Below are 14,661 nucleotides of genomic sequence, written 5' to 3'. Positions count from 1 at the left end.
TAACGCAGAGATGTCCAGTATATATTACACAGAGAGAAACAGTATATATTACACAAATAGAGTCAGTATATATTACACGGAGAGGGCCAGTATATATTATATAGAGCAGGTCAGTATGTATTACACAGAGCAGAACGGTATATGTTACACAGTGAGGGTCAGTATATATTATACAGAGAGGGCCTGTATATATTACACAGGAAGGTGAGTATATAGTATACAGAACATGTCAGTATATATTATAATGCAAGGGTCAGTATATATTATGCAGAGGAGGTGAGTATATATTATACAGAGCAGGTACGTATATATTATACAGAGAGGGTCAATATATATTATACAGAGAAGGTCAGTGTATATTTTACAGAGAGAGGGTCAGTATGTATTATACAGAGAGGCTAAATATGTATTACACACAGAAGGTGCATATGTGTTATACAGAGCAGGTCAGTATATAATGTACAGAGAGGGTAAGTATAAATTATACAGAGAAGGTGAATATGTATTATATAGAGCAGGTCAGTATACATTATACAGAGAGTGTCAGTATACATTATACAGAGAGTGTCAGTATACATTATACAGAGAGTGTCAGTATACATTATACAGAGAGTGTCAGTATACATTATACAGAGAGTGTCAGTATACATTATACAGAGGTGGTCAGTATATATTGCACAGTGATGTCCAGTATATATTATACAGAGCAGCTCAGTATGTATTACACAGAGCAGGTCAGTATATATTATACAGATAATGTTAATATATATTAAGCAGAGATGGTCAGTATATATTACACAGAGAAGGTGAGTGTGTATTACACAGAGAAGATCTGTATATATTATACAGAAAGGTTCAGTATATATTATACAGTGGGGGTCAGTATGTATTACACAATGAAGATGAGTATGTATTACACAGAGAGGGTCAATGCATTTTTTACAGAGAGCATCAGTATATATTATGCAGAGAGGGTCAGTACCTATTACACAGAGAAGTTGAGTATATGTTATACAGAGCAGATCATTATATATTATACAGAGATGGTCAGTATGTATTATACAGAGAGGGTCAGTGTATATTATACAGAGAAGAATGAGTATGTATTACACAGAGAGAGTCAGTATATATTATACAGAGAGGCTCAGTATATTTTACATGGAGACGGTCAATATTTATTATACAGAGAGGTTAAGTATGTATTATACAGAGAAGGCGCATATGTATTATACAGAGCTGGTCAGTATATAATTTACAGAGAGGGTCAGTATATATTATACAGAGATTTTCAATATATATTCAGAGATGATCAGTATATATTACACAGAGGGTGAGTATGTATTGCACAGAGAAGGTGAGTATATATTATACAAAGAAGGTCAGTAGGCATTACACAGAGAAGATCAGTATATATTATACAGAGATGGACAGTATGTATTAAACAGAGAACGTCAAGGTATGTTACACAGATAGGGACAGTATATAATACACAGAGAGTATAGTATATATCATGAAAGATAGTAAGTATATATTACAATGAGAGGGCCAATAATATTACACAGAGAGGGCCAATGTATTTTACGCTGACAGGGTCAGTATTACACTATATTATATTACACAGAGATATTCAGTATATATTACACCGAGAGAAGCAATATATATTACACAGGGATGGTCAGTATATATTACACAGATAAAGTCAGTATGCATTATACAGAGAGGATCAGAATATATCACTTGGAGAGGGTTAGTGTATATTATACAAAAAGGATCAGTAAACATTTCACAGAGGGAATCAGTGTATATTACCCAGAGCGGGTCAGTATGTATTATACAGGCAGAATTGATATATATCATACAGAGAGAATCAGTACATATTTTACAGAGAGAGGCATTATATATTATACGTAGAGGGTCAGTATATAATACAGACAGTATCATTATGTATTACACAGAGAGGGTCAGTATATATTACACAGAGAGGGTCAGCATATATTACACACGGGGGCAATGTATATTACACAGAGAGAGTCATTATATGTTACACAGATGGTCAGTATATATTGTACAGAAAGGATCCATGTATCTTACACAGTGAGGGTCAGTATATATTTCACAGAGAGAATCAACGTTTATTACACAGAGAGAGTCAGTACATAATGCACAGAGAGGGTCAATATATGTTACACAGATAGTCAGTATATATTGCACAGTGAGGATCATTGTATATTACACAGAAAAGGTCAGTATATATTACACAGAGAGGGTCAGTGTATATTATACAGAGTAGATCAGTATAGATTACGCAGGGTGGGACAGTATATATTATATACAGAGAAAATCAGCATATATTGCACAGGATGAGGCATTATATATTCCCAAAGGATCAGAATATATTACACCTTTGGAGCTGTGTATATTACACAGAGACAATCAGTATATATTACATTAAAGAATTAGTATATGTTACACTGGAGGGGCTCTGTATATTACACAGAGATGGTCACTATATATTACACAGAAGAGGATCAGTATGTATTATACAGAGATGGTCAGTATATATTACACAGAGAAGATCAGTGTATATTACACAGTGAGGGTCAGTATAAATTACGTGTGATGAGTATATATTAAACAGGGAAGATCAGTATATATAGCACAAAGAGGGTCAATATATATTATGCATAGAGGGTCAGTCTATATTATACAGAGATGGTCAGTGTATATTACACAAGAGCGGGTCAGTATATTTTATAAAGAGGGGGTCAGAATATATTATAAAGAGTGGATCAGTGTATATTACACAGAGTGGGTCAGTATATATTATAAAGAGAGGGTCAGTATATATTATAGAGAAAGTTTCAATTTATACTACACAGAGAGGGTCAGTATATATTATACAGAGAGGGTCAGTATATATTATAGAGAAAGTTTCAGTTTGTACTACACAGAGAGGGTCAGTATATATTATACAGAGTGGGTCAGTGTATATTACACAGAGAGGGTCAGTATGTATCAAACAGAGAGAGTAAGTGTCAGTTTTCTAATGTTCTACATTGACACTCCTTGATGTAGTATCCTCACCAATTAGTGTGTAGATTTTGTAGTTTGGGACTGATGGGATTATGGCACAGCTCCTGGACACAACAGTAATGTTTCCACTTTGCACCACATCAAACGATGCCACCATGTTCCGGTAAATATCCGAGGCATATCCAGTTCCGTTGATAGAGACTCCTAATATCACTGGAGCTGAGGGCGATATAATGGAGAGATTGGAATTATTGTTGTCAGGCTGCTCAGAGTTGGAGCTAGGCCACCCACTTACATTTATATAGCGCCTTGTCATGGAGGGAAACATTCCAAGGTGCTTCACAGGAGAGTTATCAAACAAAACCTGATCCTGAGACACACAGGGAGATATTATGCACAGGTGAACAAAAGCTTGGTCAGTGATGGGTTTTAATGCAGCATATTAAAGGAGGATAGAGTGAGGGAGTGGGGGGAGCAGAGAGGTTTAGGGAGGGAATTCCAGAGCTCAGGGCCCCAAGCAGCTGAAGGCACATCCGCCAATGGTGGAGCGATGGGAGTCGGTGGATGCTCGAGAGGCTGGAATTGGAGGAGTGCAGAGATCTTGTAGGTTTGTAGGGGCTGGAGAAGGTTACAGAGATAGGGAGGGTGTAGAAGCCGGAGGAGATTACAGAGATAGAGAGGGGATTAGAGACAGGAGGAGTTTACAGAGATAGGGAGGACGTAGGGGCTGGAGCAGGTTACAGAGTTAGGGAGGGGTGTAGAGGCTGGAGGAGGTTACAGAGATAGGGAGGGGTGCAGAGGCTAGAGGAGATTATAGGGATAAGAATGGAGTCGAGGAACACGGGGCGTGGTGAACACTAGGATGGAGCAATTTCTGTCCTGGGGGCCAGAATAGGTCGTGAGGGTATTTAGACAGCACAGAAGTCTCACCCGACTCTATCTGCCTCTCCCTCGAGTCTATCTGCCTCTTGCCGGACGCTTTCTGTCTCACCCCAGATTCACTCTGCCTCTCCCCTGACTCTACCTGCCTCTCTCCTTACTTTATCTGCGTCTCCCCCGACTCTGTCTGCCGCTCCACTGAATCTATCCGCCTCTCTCCTGACTCTATCTGCCTCTCACCCAAATTTATCTGCTTCTCCCCGGACTCTATCTGCCTCTCCCCTGACTCTATCTGCCTCTCCCCTGACTCTACCTGCCTCTCTCCTTACTCTATCTGCTTCTCCCCGGACATTATCTGCCTCTCTCCCGACTCTATTTATCTCTCCCCTTATTCTATCTGCCAATCACCAGACTCTATCTGCCTCTCTCCTGACTCGATATGCCTCCACCCTGATTCTATCTGCCTCTCCGCTGACTCAATCTGCCTCTCCCAGGACACTATCAGCCTCTCTCCTGACTCTATCTGCCTGTCACCTGACTCTATCTGCTTCAGCCCTGACGCTATCTGCCCCTCCCCTGATTCTATCTGTCTCTCTCCAGACTCTAACTGCCTCTCAATGGACTCTATCAACTTCGCCCCTGACTCCCTCTGCCTCTCTCCTAACTCTACCTGCCTCTGACCTGAATCTCTCGGCCTCTCCTCAGACTCTAACTGCCTCTCCCCTGACACTATCTGCCTTTCCCCTGACGCTTTCTGCCTCTCTCCTTACTCTATATGCCTCTCCCCCGACAATACCGTCTTCTCTCCCGACTTTATCTGCCTCTCCCCTGATTCTATCTTCCTTTCCCCTGACCCTATCTGCCTCACCCCTGATACTAACTTCCTCTCCCCGCACTCAATCTGCCTCTCCCCGGACTGTATCTGCCTCTCCGTTGACTCCATATGCCCCGCCCCTGACAGTAGCTGCCTCTCGCCTGAATCTATCTGCCTCTCACCTGCCTCGATCTGCCTCTTTTGAGACCCTATCTACCTTTCCCCTGAACCTATCTGCCTCTCACCGACTCTATCTGCCTCTCACCGACTCTATCTGCCTCTCACCGACTCTATCTGCCTCTCACCGACTCTATCTGCCTCTCACCGACTCTATCTGCCTCTCACCGACTCTATCTGCCTCTCACCGACTCTATCTGCCTCTCACCGACTCTATCTGCCTCTCACCGACGCTATCTGCCTCTCACCCGACGCTATCTGCCTCTCCGCTGACTCTATCTGCCTCTCCCCGATTATGAATGCCTCTCCCCGAACTATATCTGCCTCTCCACTTACTCTAACTCGCCTCCCCTGATCCTATCTGCCTCACCCCGACTCTATCTGCCTCTCTCCTGAATCTATCTGCTTCTCACTCGACCTATCTGCCTCTCTGCCGACTCTATCTGCCCCTCCCTCGGCGCTATCTGCCTCTACCCTGATTCTATTTGCCTCTCCCCTGACTACATCTGCCTATCCCCCGAATCTATCTGCCTCTCCGCAGTCTCTAACTTCCAAAACCGACACTCTATCTGCCTCTCTCCCGAGTGTATCTGCCTATCTCTTAACTCTATCTGCTTCTCTACTGACTTTATATGTCTTTCCCCCAACTCTATTTGCCACTCTCCTGACTCTATCTGCATCTCCTCGGCCTCTAGCTTCCTCTCCCCCGACTCTCTGTTCCTCTCTCCTGACTCTATCTGCCTCTCCCCTGACTATATCTGCTTCTCCCCCGACTCTATCTGCCTCTCCGCGGACTCTATCTGCCTCTCCGCGGACTCTATCTGCCTCTCCGCGGACTCTATCTGCCTCTCCCCTGACTCTATCTGCCTCTCCTCTCACTCTATGTGTCTCTCTCCCGACTCTACCTGCCTCCCTCCTGAACCTATCTGCCTCTCCCACAAATCTATCTGCCTCTCTGTGATTCTATCTGCCTCTCCCCTGACTCTATCTGCCTCTCCCCTGACTCTATCTGCCTCTCCCCTGACTCTATCTGCCTCTCCCCTGACTCTATCTGCCTCTCCCCTGAATCTATCTGCCTCTTTCATGACTCTATCTGCCTCTACCCAGACAGTATATTCCTCTCCCCTGACTATCTGCCTCTCTCCTGACCCTATCTGCCTCGCCCCTGACTCTATCTGCCTCTCCTCTTGCGCTATCTGCCTCTAGCCGGATACTATCTGCCTCTCCCTTGACTCTATCTTCCACTGCCCTGACTCAATCAACGTCTGCCCTGACTCCTTCTGCCTCTCCCCCGACTCTATCTGCCTCTCCCCCGACTCTATCTGCCTCTCCCCCGACTCTATCTGCCTCTCCCCCGACTCTATCTGCCTCTCCCCCGACTCTATCTGCCTCTCCCCCGACTCTATCTGCCTCTATCCCGACTCTCTCTGTCTATCCCCTGGCTCTATCTGCCGTTTGCCGACTGTATCTGCCTCTCTCTCCTCTCTATCAGCTGCTCTCCTGAGTCAATTTCTCTCTCCCCTGAGTCTATCTGTCTCTCCTCCGACTCTATCTGCCTCTCTCCAGACTCTATCTGCTTCTCTCCTGAATCTATCAGTCTCTCCCCTGACTCTATCTGCAGCTTTCCAGGCTATTTTTGTCTCTCCCCTGACACTATCTGTCTATCCCTTAACTCTATCGCCTCTCTCCTGAATCTCTCTGCCTCGCCCCTGAGATAATCTGCCTCTCTGCTGACTTAATTTCCCTCTCCTGGGACAATATCTGCCTCTCCTCTGACTCAATCTCCCTCTCTCCTGACTCAAACTGCCTCACCCCTGACTCTATCTGCCTCTCAGCTGACTCTATCTGCCTCTCCCCTGACTCTGTCTGCCTCTCCCCTGACTCTGTCTGCCTCTCCCCTGACTCTGTCTGCCTCTCCCCTGACTCTGTCTGCCTCTCCCCTGACTCTGTCTGCCTCTCCCCTGACTCTGTCTGCCTCTCCCCTGATTCTATCTGTCTCTCTCCGGACTCTATCTGCCTCTGAACGGACTCTATGAACCTCGCCCCTGACTCTTTCTGCCTCTCCCCTGCGTCTATCTGCCTCTCACCTGAATCTCTCGGCCTCTCCACTGACTTTATCTGCCTTTCACTGGACTCTATCTGCCTGCCTCACCCCTGACTCTATATGCCTCAACCCTGACAATATATGCCTCTCCCCCGACACTATCTTCCTCTCTCCCAACTCTCTCTGCCTCTCCCTTGAGTCTATCTACCTCTCGCCCGACTCTATCTGACTCTCCCCTGACTCTACCTGCCTCTCGCCTGATTCTAATGCCTTTGTCCAGACTCTAGCTGCCTCTTCACCGAGTCTATATTACCCGCCCCTGACACTATCTGCCCATCACCAGACTCTATCTGCCACTGCCCCGACTCTATCTGCCTCTCCCCAGAATCTATCTGCCTCTCTCCTGACTCTATCTGCCTCTCACCCGTCTCTATCCGACGCTCTCCTGGCTCTCTCTGCCTCTCCCCTGACTCTATCTGCCTCACAGCAGACTCTATGTTCCTCAACCCAGACTAAATCTGACTCGCTCCTGACTCTATCTGCCTATCTCTTGATTTTATCTTCCTCTCCCCAGTCTCTAATTGCCTATTTCCTGACTCTATCTGCCTCTCTCCTGACTCTAACTGCATCTCCCCGGTCTCTATCTGCCTTTCCCCCGACTCTCTGTGCCTCTCAGCGGACTCTACCTGCCTCTCCCCGGAAACTATCTGCCTGTCCGCTGACTCTATGTGTCTCTCTCCCGACTCTATTTGCCTCATTCCAACCTCTATCTGCCTCACCCCCGAAGCTATCTGCCTCTCTCCCGACTCCATCTGGCTCTCTCCCGAATCTATCTGCCTCTCCCCTGACTCTATCTGCCTCTTTTGTGACTATATCTGCCTCTACCCTGACTGTATCTGCCTCTCCCCTGACACAATCTGCCTCTCCCCTTGCGCTATCTGCCTCTACCCGGATTCTATGTAGCTCTCCATTGACTCAATCTCCCCACCCCTGACCCTATCTGCCTATCCCTCGAATCTATCTGACTCTCTGCAGTCTCTAACTTCCAAAACCCAGACTCTATCTGCCTCTCTCCTGAGTGTATCTGCCTATCTCTTAACTCTATCTGCTTCTCTAGTGACTCTATTTGCCTTTCCCCCAACTCTATCTGCCACTCTCTGACTCGATCTGCATCTCCCCAGCCTCTATCTTCCTCTCCCCCGATTCTCTGTGCCTCTCACCTGACTCTATCTGCCTCTCACCGGACTTTATCTGTCTCTCCCCTGACTATATCTGCTTCTCCCCCGACTCTATCTGCCCATCCTCCAAATCTATGTATGTCTCTCCCGACTTTACCTGCCTCCCTCCTGAACCTATCTGCCTCTCCCACGAATCTATCTGCCTCTCGGCGGCTCTATCTGCCTCTCCCCTGACTCTATCTGCAGCTTTCATGGTTCTTTCTGTCTCTCCTGTGACACTATCTGCCTATCCCTTGACTCTATCTGCCTCTCCCCCGATTATGTCTGCCTCTCCCCGTACTCCATCTGCCTTTCCCCGAACTATATCTGACTCTCCACTTACTCTAACTCCCCTCCCCTGACTCTAGCTGGCCCTCCCCTGTCTCTATCTGCCTCACCCCCGACTATATCTGCCTCTCCCCAGAATCTATCTGCCTCTCTCCCGACTCTGTCTGCCTCTCTCCTGAATATCTGCCTCTATCCTAACTTAATCTGGCTCTAACCCGACTCTAACAGCCTCTCCCATGACTCTATCTACTTCTCTCCCGACTCTAACTGCCCCTCCCCAGGCCCTATCAGCCTCTACCCTGACTATATTTCACTCTCCCATCACTTTATCTGCCTATCCCCCGAATCTATCTGCCTCTCCACAGTCTCTATCTTCCTCTCCCCAGACTCTACCTGCCTCTCTCCCGAGTCTATCTGCCAATCTATTAACTCTATCTGCTTCTCTACCGACTTTATTTGCCTTTCCCTCGACTCTATCTGCCTATCTCCTGACTTTATCTGTATCTCCCCGTTGTCTATCTTCCTCTCCCCCGATTTTCTGTGCCTCTCCCCAGACTCCATCTGCCTCTCCCCAGACTCCATCTGCCTCTCCCCAGACTCCATCTGCCTCTCCCCTGACTCTATCTGCCTCTCCCCTGACTATATCTGCTTCTAACCCGACTCTATCTGTCTCCCCTGGATTCTCTCCTCCTCTCCCCTGACACTATCTGCCCATCCTCTCACTCTATCTGTCTCTCTCCCGACTCTATCTGCCTCTCTCCTGACTTTATATGCCTTTCCCCCGAATCTATCTGCCTAGCTCCCGAATCTGTCTGCCTCTCTCTCGACTCTATCTGCCTCTCCCCTGAATCTATCTGCCTCTTTCGCGACTCTATCTGCTGCTACCCTGACTATCTGCCTCCCTCCTGACGCTATCTGCCTCGCCCCTGTCTCTATCTGCATCTCCCCTGACTCTATCTGCCTCTCCCCTTGCAAGTTCTGCCTCTACCCAGATAATACCTCCCTGTCCCTTGACTCTAAGAGCCCCTCCCCTGACTCAATCAAAGTCTGCCCTGACTCTTTCTGCCTCTCCCCCGACTCTATCCGCTTCTCTCCTGAATATTTCTGCCTCTCTCCTGACTGAATCTGCCTCAGTCCTGAATCTACCTGTCTCTCCCCTGAATCTATCTGTCTCTCCCCAGACTCTATCTGCAGCTTTCCAGACTCTTTTTGTCTCTCCCCTGATCTGCCTGCCTATCCCTTGACTCTATCGCCTCTCTCCTGACTCTATTTGCCTCGCCCCTGAGTCTATCTGCCTCTCTGCTGACTTAATTTGCCTCTACTGGGACAATATCTGCCTCTACTCTGACTCATTCTGCCCCTCCCCTGACTCAATCAACCTCTGCCTCGACTCATTGTGCCTCTCCTCCGACTCTATCTGCCTCTCTCCCGACTCTCTCTGTCTGTCCACTGACTCTATCTGCAGTTTGCCGACAGTATTTTCCTCTCACCCCTCTCTATCTGCCGCTCTCCTGAGTCAATCTATCTCTCCCCTGACTCTATCTGCATCTCTCCTGACCCTATCTTCCTCTCACCCGACTCTATCCGCTTCTCTCCCGACTCTATCCGCTTCTCTCCTGAATCTATCTGCCTCTCCCCTGAATCTAACTGCCTCTCCCCTGACTCTATCTGCAGCTTTCCAGACTATTTTTGTCTCTCCCCTGACACTATCTGCCTATCCCTTGACCCAACGCCTCGCCCCGAGTCTATCTGCCTCGCCCCTGAGTCTATCTGCCTCGCCCCTGAGTCTATCTGCCTCGCCCCTGAGTCTATCTGCCTCGCCCCTGAGTCTATCTGCCTCGCCCCTGAGTCTATCTGCCTCGCCCCTGAGTCTATCTGCCTCGCCCCTGAGTCTATCTGCCTCGCCCCTGAGTCTATCTGCCTCGCCCCTGAGTCTATCTGCCTCGCCCCTGAGTCTATCTGCCTCGCCCCTGAGTCTATCTGCCTCGCCCCTGAGTCTATCTGCCTCGCCCCTGAGTCTATCTGCCTCGCCCCTGAGTCTATCTGCCTCGCCCCTGAGTCTATCTGCCCCGCCCCTGAGTCTATCTGCCTCGCCCCTGAGTCTATCTGCCTCGCCCCTGAGTCTATCTGCCTCGCCCCTGAGTCTATCTGCCTCGCCCCTGAGTCTATCTGCCTCGCCCCTGAGTCTATCTGCCTCGCCCCTGAGTCTATCTGCCTCGCCCCTGAGTCTATCTGCCTCGCCCCTGAGTCTATCTGCCTCGCCCCTGAGTCTATCTGCCTCGCCCCTGAGTCTATCTGCCTCTCCGCTGACTTAATTTGCCTCTCCTGGGACAATATCTGCCTCTCCTCTGACTCAATCTGCCTCTCCTCTGACTCAATCTGCCTCTCCTCTGACTCAATCTGCCTCTCCTCTGACTCAATCTGCCTCTCTCCTGACTCAAACTGCCTCGCCCCTGGCTCTATCTGCCTCTCCGATGAATAAATCTGCCTCTCACCTGACTTTATCTGCCTCTCCCCTGACTCTGTCTGCCTCAGCCCTGACTTTATCTGCCTCTCCCCGATTCTATCTGTCTCTCTCCGGACTCTATCTATCTCTCAACGGACTCTATCAACCTCGCCCCTGACTCTATCTGCCTCAACACTGACACTATATGCCACTCCCACGACACTACCTTCCTCTCTCCCGACTCTCTCTGCCCCTCCCTTGAGTCTATCTGGTTCTCGGCCGACACTATCTGCCTCTCCCATGACTCTATCTGCCTCTTTCGTGACTATATCTGCTTCTACCCTGACTGTATCTGCCTCTCCCCGGACTCAATCTCTCCTCCCCTGACTCTATCTGCCTATCCCCCGAATCTATCTGACTTTCTGCAGTCTCTAACTTCCAAAACCAAGACTCTATCTGCCTCTCTCCCGAGTGCATCTGCCTATCTCTTAACTCTATCTGCTTCTCTAGTGACTCTATTTGCCTTTCCCCCAACTCTATCTGCCATTCACCTGACTCTATCTGCATCTCCCCGGCCTCTATCTTCCTCTCCCCCGACTCTCTGTGCCTCTCACCTGACTCTATCTGCCTCTCGCCGGACTCTATCCGCCTCTCCCCTGACTATATCTGCCTATCCTCCCACTCTATGTGTCTCTTTCCCGACTCTACCTGCCTCCCTCCTGAACCTATCTGCCTCTCCCATAAATCTATCTGCCTCTCTGCGGCTCTATCTGCCTTTCCCCTTACTCTATGTTCCTCTCACCTGACTCTATCTTCCTCTCCCCAGACTCTATCTGCATCTCTCCCGATTCCATCTGCCTATCTCCTGATTCTATCTTCCTCAGCCCACATTCTCTCTGCCTCTCTCCTAACTCTATCTGCTTCATTACTGACTCTATTTGCCTTTCACACTAATCTATCTGCATCTCCCCGGACATTATCTGCCTATATCCCGACTATATCTGCCCCTCACCCGAAATTATCTGCCACTCCCGGGACTCTATCTGCCCCTCCCCTGACTCAATCTGCTTCTCCCCTGACACAATCTGCCTCTCCCCTTGCGCTATCTGCCTCTACCCAGATTCTATCTAGCTCTCCCTTGATTTAATCTCCCCTCCCCTGACTGTATCTGTCTCTCCCCTGACTCTATCTGCAGCTTTCAAGACTCTTTCTGTCTCTCCCGTGACATTATCTGCCTATCCATTGACTCTATCTGCCTCTCCCCCGATTATGTCTGCCTCTCCCCGTACTCTATCTGCCTTTCCCCGAACTATATCTAACTCTCCACTTACTCTATCTCCCCTCCCCTGACTCTAGCTGGCCCTCCCCTGTCTCTATCTGCCTCACCCCAGACTCTATCTGCCTCTCCCCAGAATCTATCTGCCTCTCCCCTGATTCTATCTGCCACGCCCATGACGCTATCTTCCTCTAAACTGAATCTACCTGCCTCTCCATGACACTCTCTACCTCTATCCTGACACTATATTCCTCTCCCCGGACTCCATCTGCATCTCTTCCGAGTCCATCTGCCTCTCACCTTACTCTATCTGTCTATCTCCGGGCTCTATCCGACACTCCCCCGACTCTATCTGCTTCTCTCCTGACTCTATCCGCCTCTCTCCTGAATCTCTCTGCCTCTCACCCGACTCTATCTGCCCCTCACCTGACGCTATCTGCCTCTCTCCGGACTCTAGCTCCCTCTCCCCGGATTATATCTACCTCTCTCTTGAATCAATCTGCATCTCCCCTGAATCTATCTGCCTCTCCCCGCTCTAACTGCCTCCCTCCCGACTTTGTCTCACTCCCTCCTGATTGTTTGTGTCTCTCCTCTGACTTTTTCTGCCTCCCCCTTGATTCTATCTGTCTCTCCCCCGACTCTATATTCCTCTCTCCCGACTCAATCCACATCTTTCCTGAATATATCTGCCTCTCTCCTGACGCAATCTGCCTCTCCCCCCAACACTATCTGCCTCTCTGCTGACTCTATCTTCCTCTCCCCAGAAAGTATCTGCCTCTCTCCCGACTCTATCTGCCTCTCTTCTGTCCTTATCTGCCTCTCGCCCGACTCTATCTGCCACAATCCTGGCTCAATCTGCCTCTCTCCTGTCCCTATCTGCTTCTCGCCCGACTCTCTCTCTGTCACTCCTGACTCTATCTGCCTCTCCTCTGACTCAATCTGCTTCTCTCCTGGCTCTATCTGCCCCTCCCCTAACGCTCTCTGCCTCTACCCTGAATATATCTGCCTCCTCCCCCCGACTCTAGCTGCCTCTCCCCTTACTCTATCTGCCTCACCACCGACACTATCTGCCTCTCTCCCGACTCACTCTGCCTCTCCCCTGACTCTATCTGCCACGCCCATCACGCCATCTGCCTCTACCGGGACTCCATCTGCATCCCCCCTGACTCTAACTGCCTCTCCCTGGAGTAGATCTGCCTCTCCCCTAACTCTATCTGCATCTCCCTGGCCTCTATCTGCCTCTCACCTGACACCATCTGCCTCTCCCCTGACTCTATCTGCTTCTCCCCCGACTCTATCTGCATTTCCCTTAACTCTATCTGCACCTTGTCTGACTCTATCTGCCTCTTCCCTGACACTATCTGCCTTCCACTGACTATATCTGCCTCACATCCGACTCTATCTGCCCCTCCCCTGACGCTATTGGCCAAAATTGAATCTACCTGCATCTCCCCCAACTCTACCAGCCTCTCTCCTGACTCTATCTGCCTCTCCCCTGAATCTATCAGCCTCTCTCCGGACACTACCTGCCTCTCCCTGGACTTTAGCTACCTCTCCCCGACACACTCTGCCCCTCCCGTGAACCTATCTGCCTCTCCCCGACTTTTACTGTCTCTCTACTGACTTTATCTCCCTCCCTCCTGGGTCTATCTGTTTCTCCCCTGACTTTTTCTGCCTCTCCCCGATTCTCTCTGTCTCTCCCCAGAATCTATTTGGCTATCCGCATCTCTCCTGAATATATCTGCATCTTTCCTGACTCAATCTGCCTCTCCCAAGACTCTATCTGCCTCACTCCTGACTCTATCTTCCTCTCCCCCGACTCTATCTGCCCCTCCACTGATGTTCTCTGCCTCTAACCTGAATCTATCTGCCTCTAACCTGAATCTATCTGCCTCTAACCCGACTCCATCTGCCTCTCCCCGAATCTATCTGCCACGCCCATGATGCTATATGCATCTCCCGGGACTCTAACTGCCTCTCTCCGGACTCTAAATTCCTCACCCCTGACTCTCTCTGCCACTCTCATGACGCTTTCTGCCTCTAAACTGAATCTACCTGCCTCTCCATGACTCTCTCTGCCTCTCCCCTGACACTATCTTCCTCTCCCAGAACCTATCTGCCTCTCTCCCGACTATATCTCCCTCCCTCCCGAGTCTATCTGTCTCTCCCCTGACTCTAGCTGCCTCTCCCCCCAAATCTATCTGCCTCTCCACTGACTCTATCTTCCCTTCCACAGACTCTATCTGCCTCTCTCCCGATTCTATCTGCTGCACTCCTGACTCTATCTGCCTCTTCCCTGACTATATCTGCCTCACCCTCGACTACATCTGCCCCTCCACTGACGCTCTCTGCCTCTACCTGAATCTCTCTGCCTCTCCCCCAACTCTCTCTGCCTCTCCCCTGACTCTATCTGCCACGCCCATCACGCTATCTGCCTCTACCGGGACTCTATCTGCATCTCTCCTGACTCTAACTGCCTCTCCTCGG

At 49.3% G+C, this 14,661-nt stretch overlaps 1 protein-coding gene across 1 annotated transcript in view; it reads right to left on the bottom strand.

Annotated features, from left to right (window-relative positions):
* The window catches only part of LOC121274450 (DC-STAMP domain-containing protein 2-like), a 186,321-nt gene that overhangs the window by 56,329 nt on the left and 115,331 nt on the right, over positions 1 to 14,661 (bottom strand). Inside the window, exon 9 of the mRNA XM_041181786.1 lies at positions 3,085 to 3,252. Within this exon, the coding sequence (XP_041037720.1) occupies positions 3,085 to 3,252 (168 nt within the window). The remainder of the gene's footprint in view (positions 1 to 3,084; positions 3,253 to 14,661) is intronic.

The sequence above is a fragment of the Carcharodon carcharias genome, assembly GCF_017639515.1.
Source record: "Carcharodon carcharias isolate sCarCar2 chromosome 36 unlocalized genomic scaffold, sCarCar2.pri SUPER_36_unloc_3, whole genome shotgun sequence".
NCBI lineage: Eukaryota > Metazoa > Chordata > Chondrichthyes > Lamniformes > Lamnidae > Carcharodon > Carcharodon carcharias.
The sequence above is the reverse complement of the archived record's forward strand: the minus strand, read 5'-3'. Positions and strand labels throughout refer to the sequence as shown.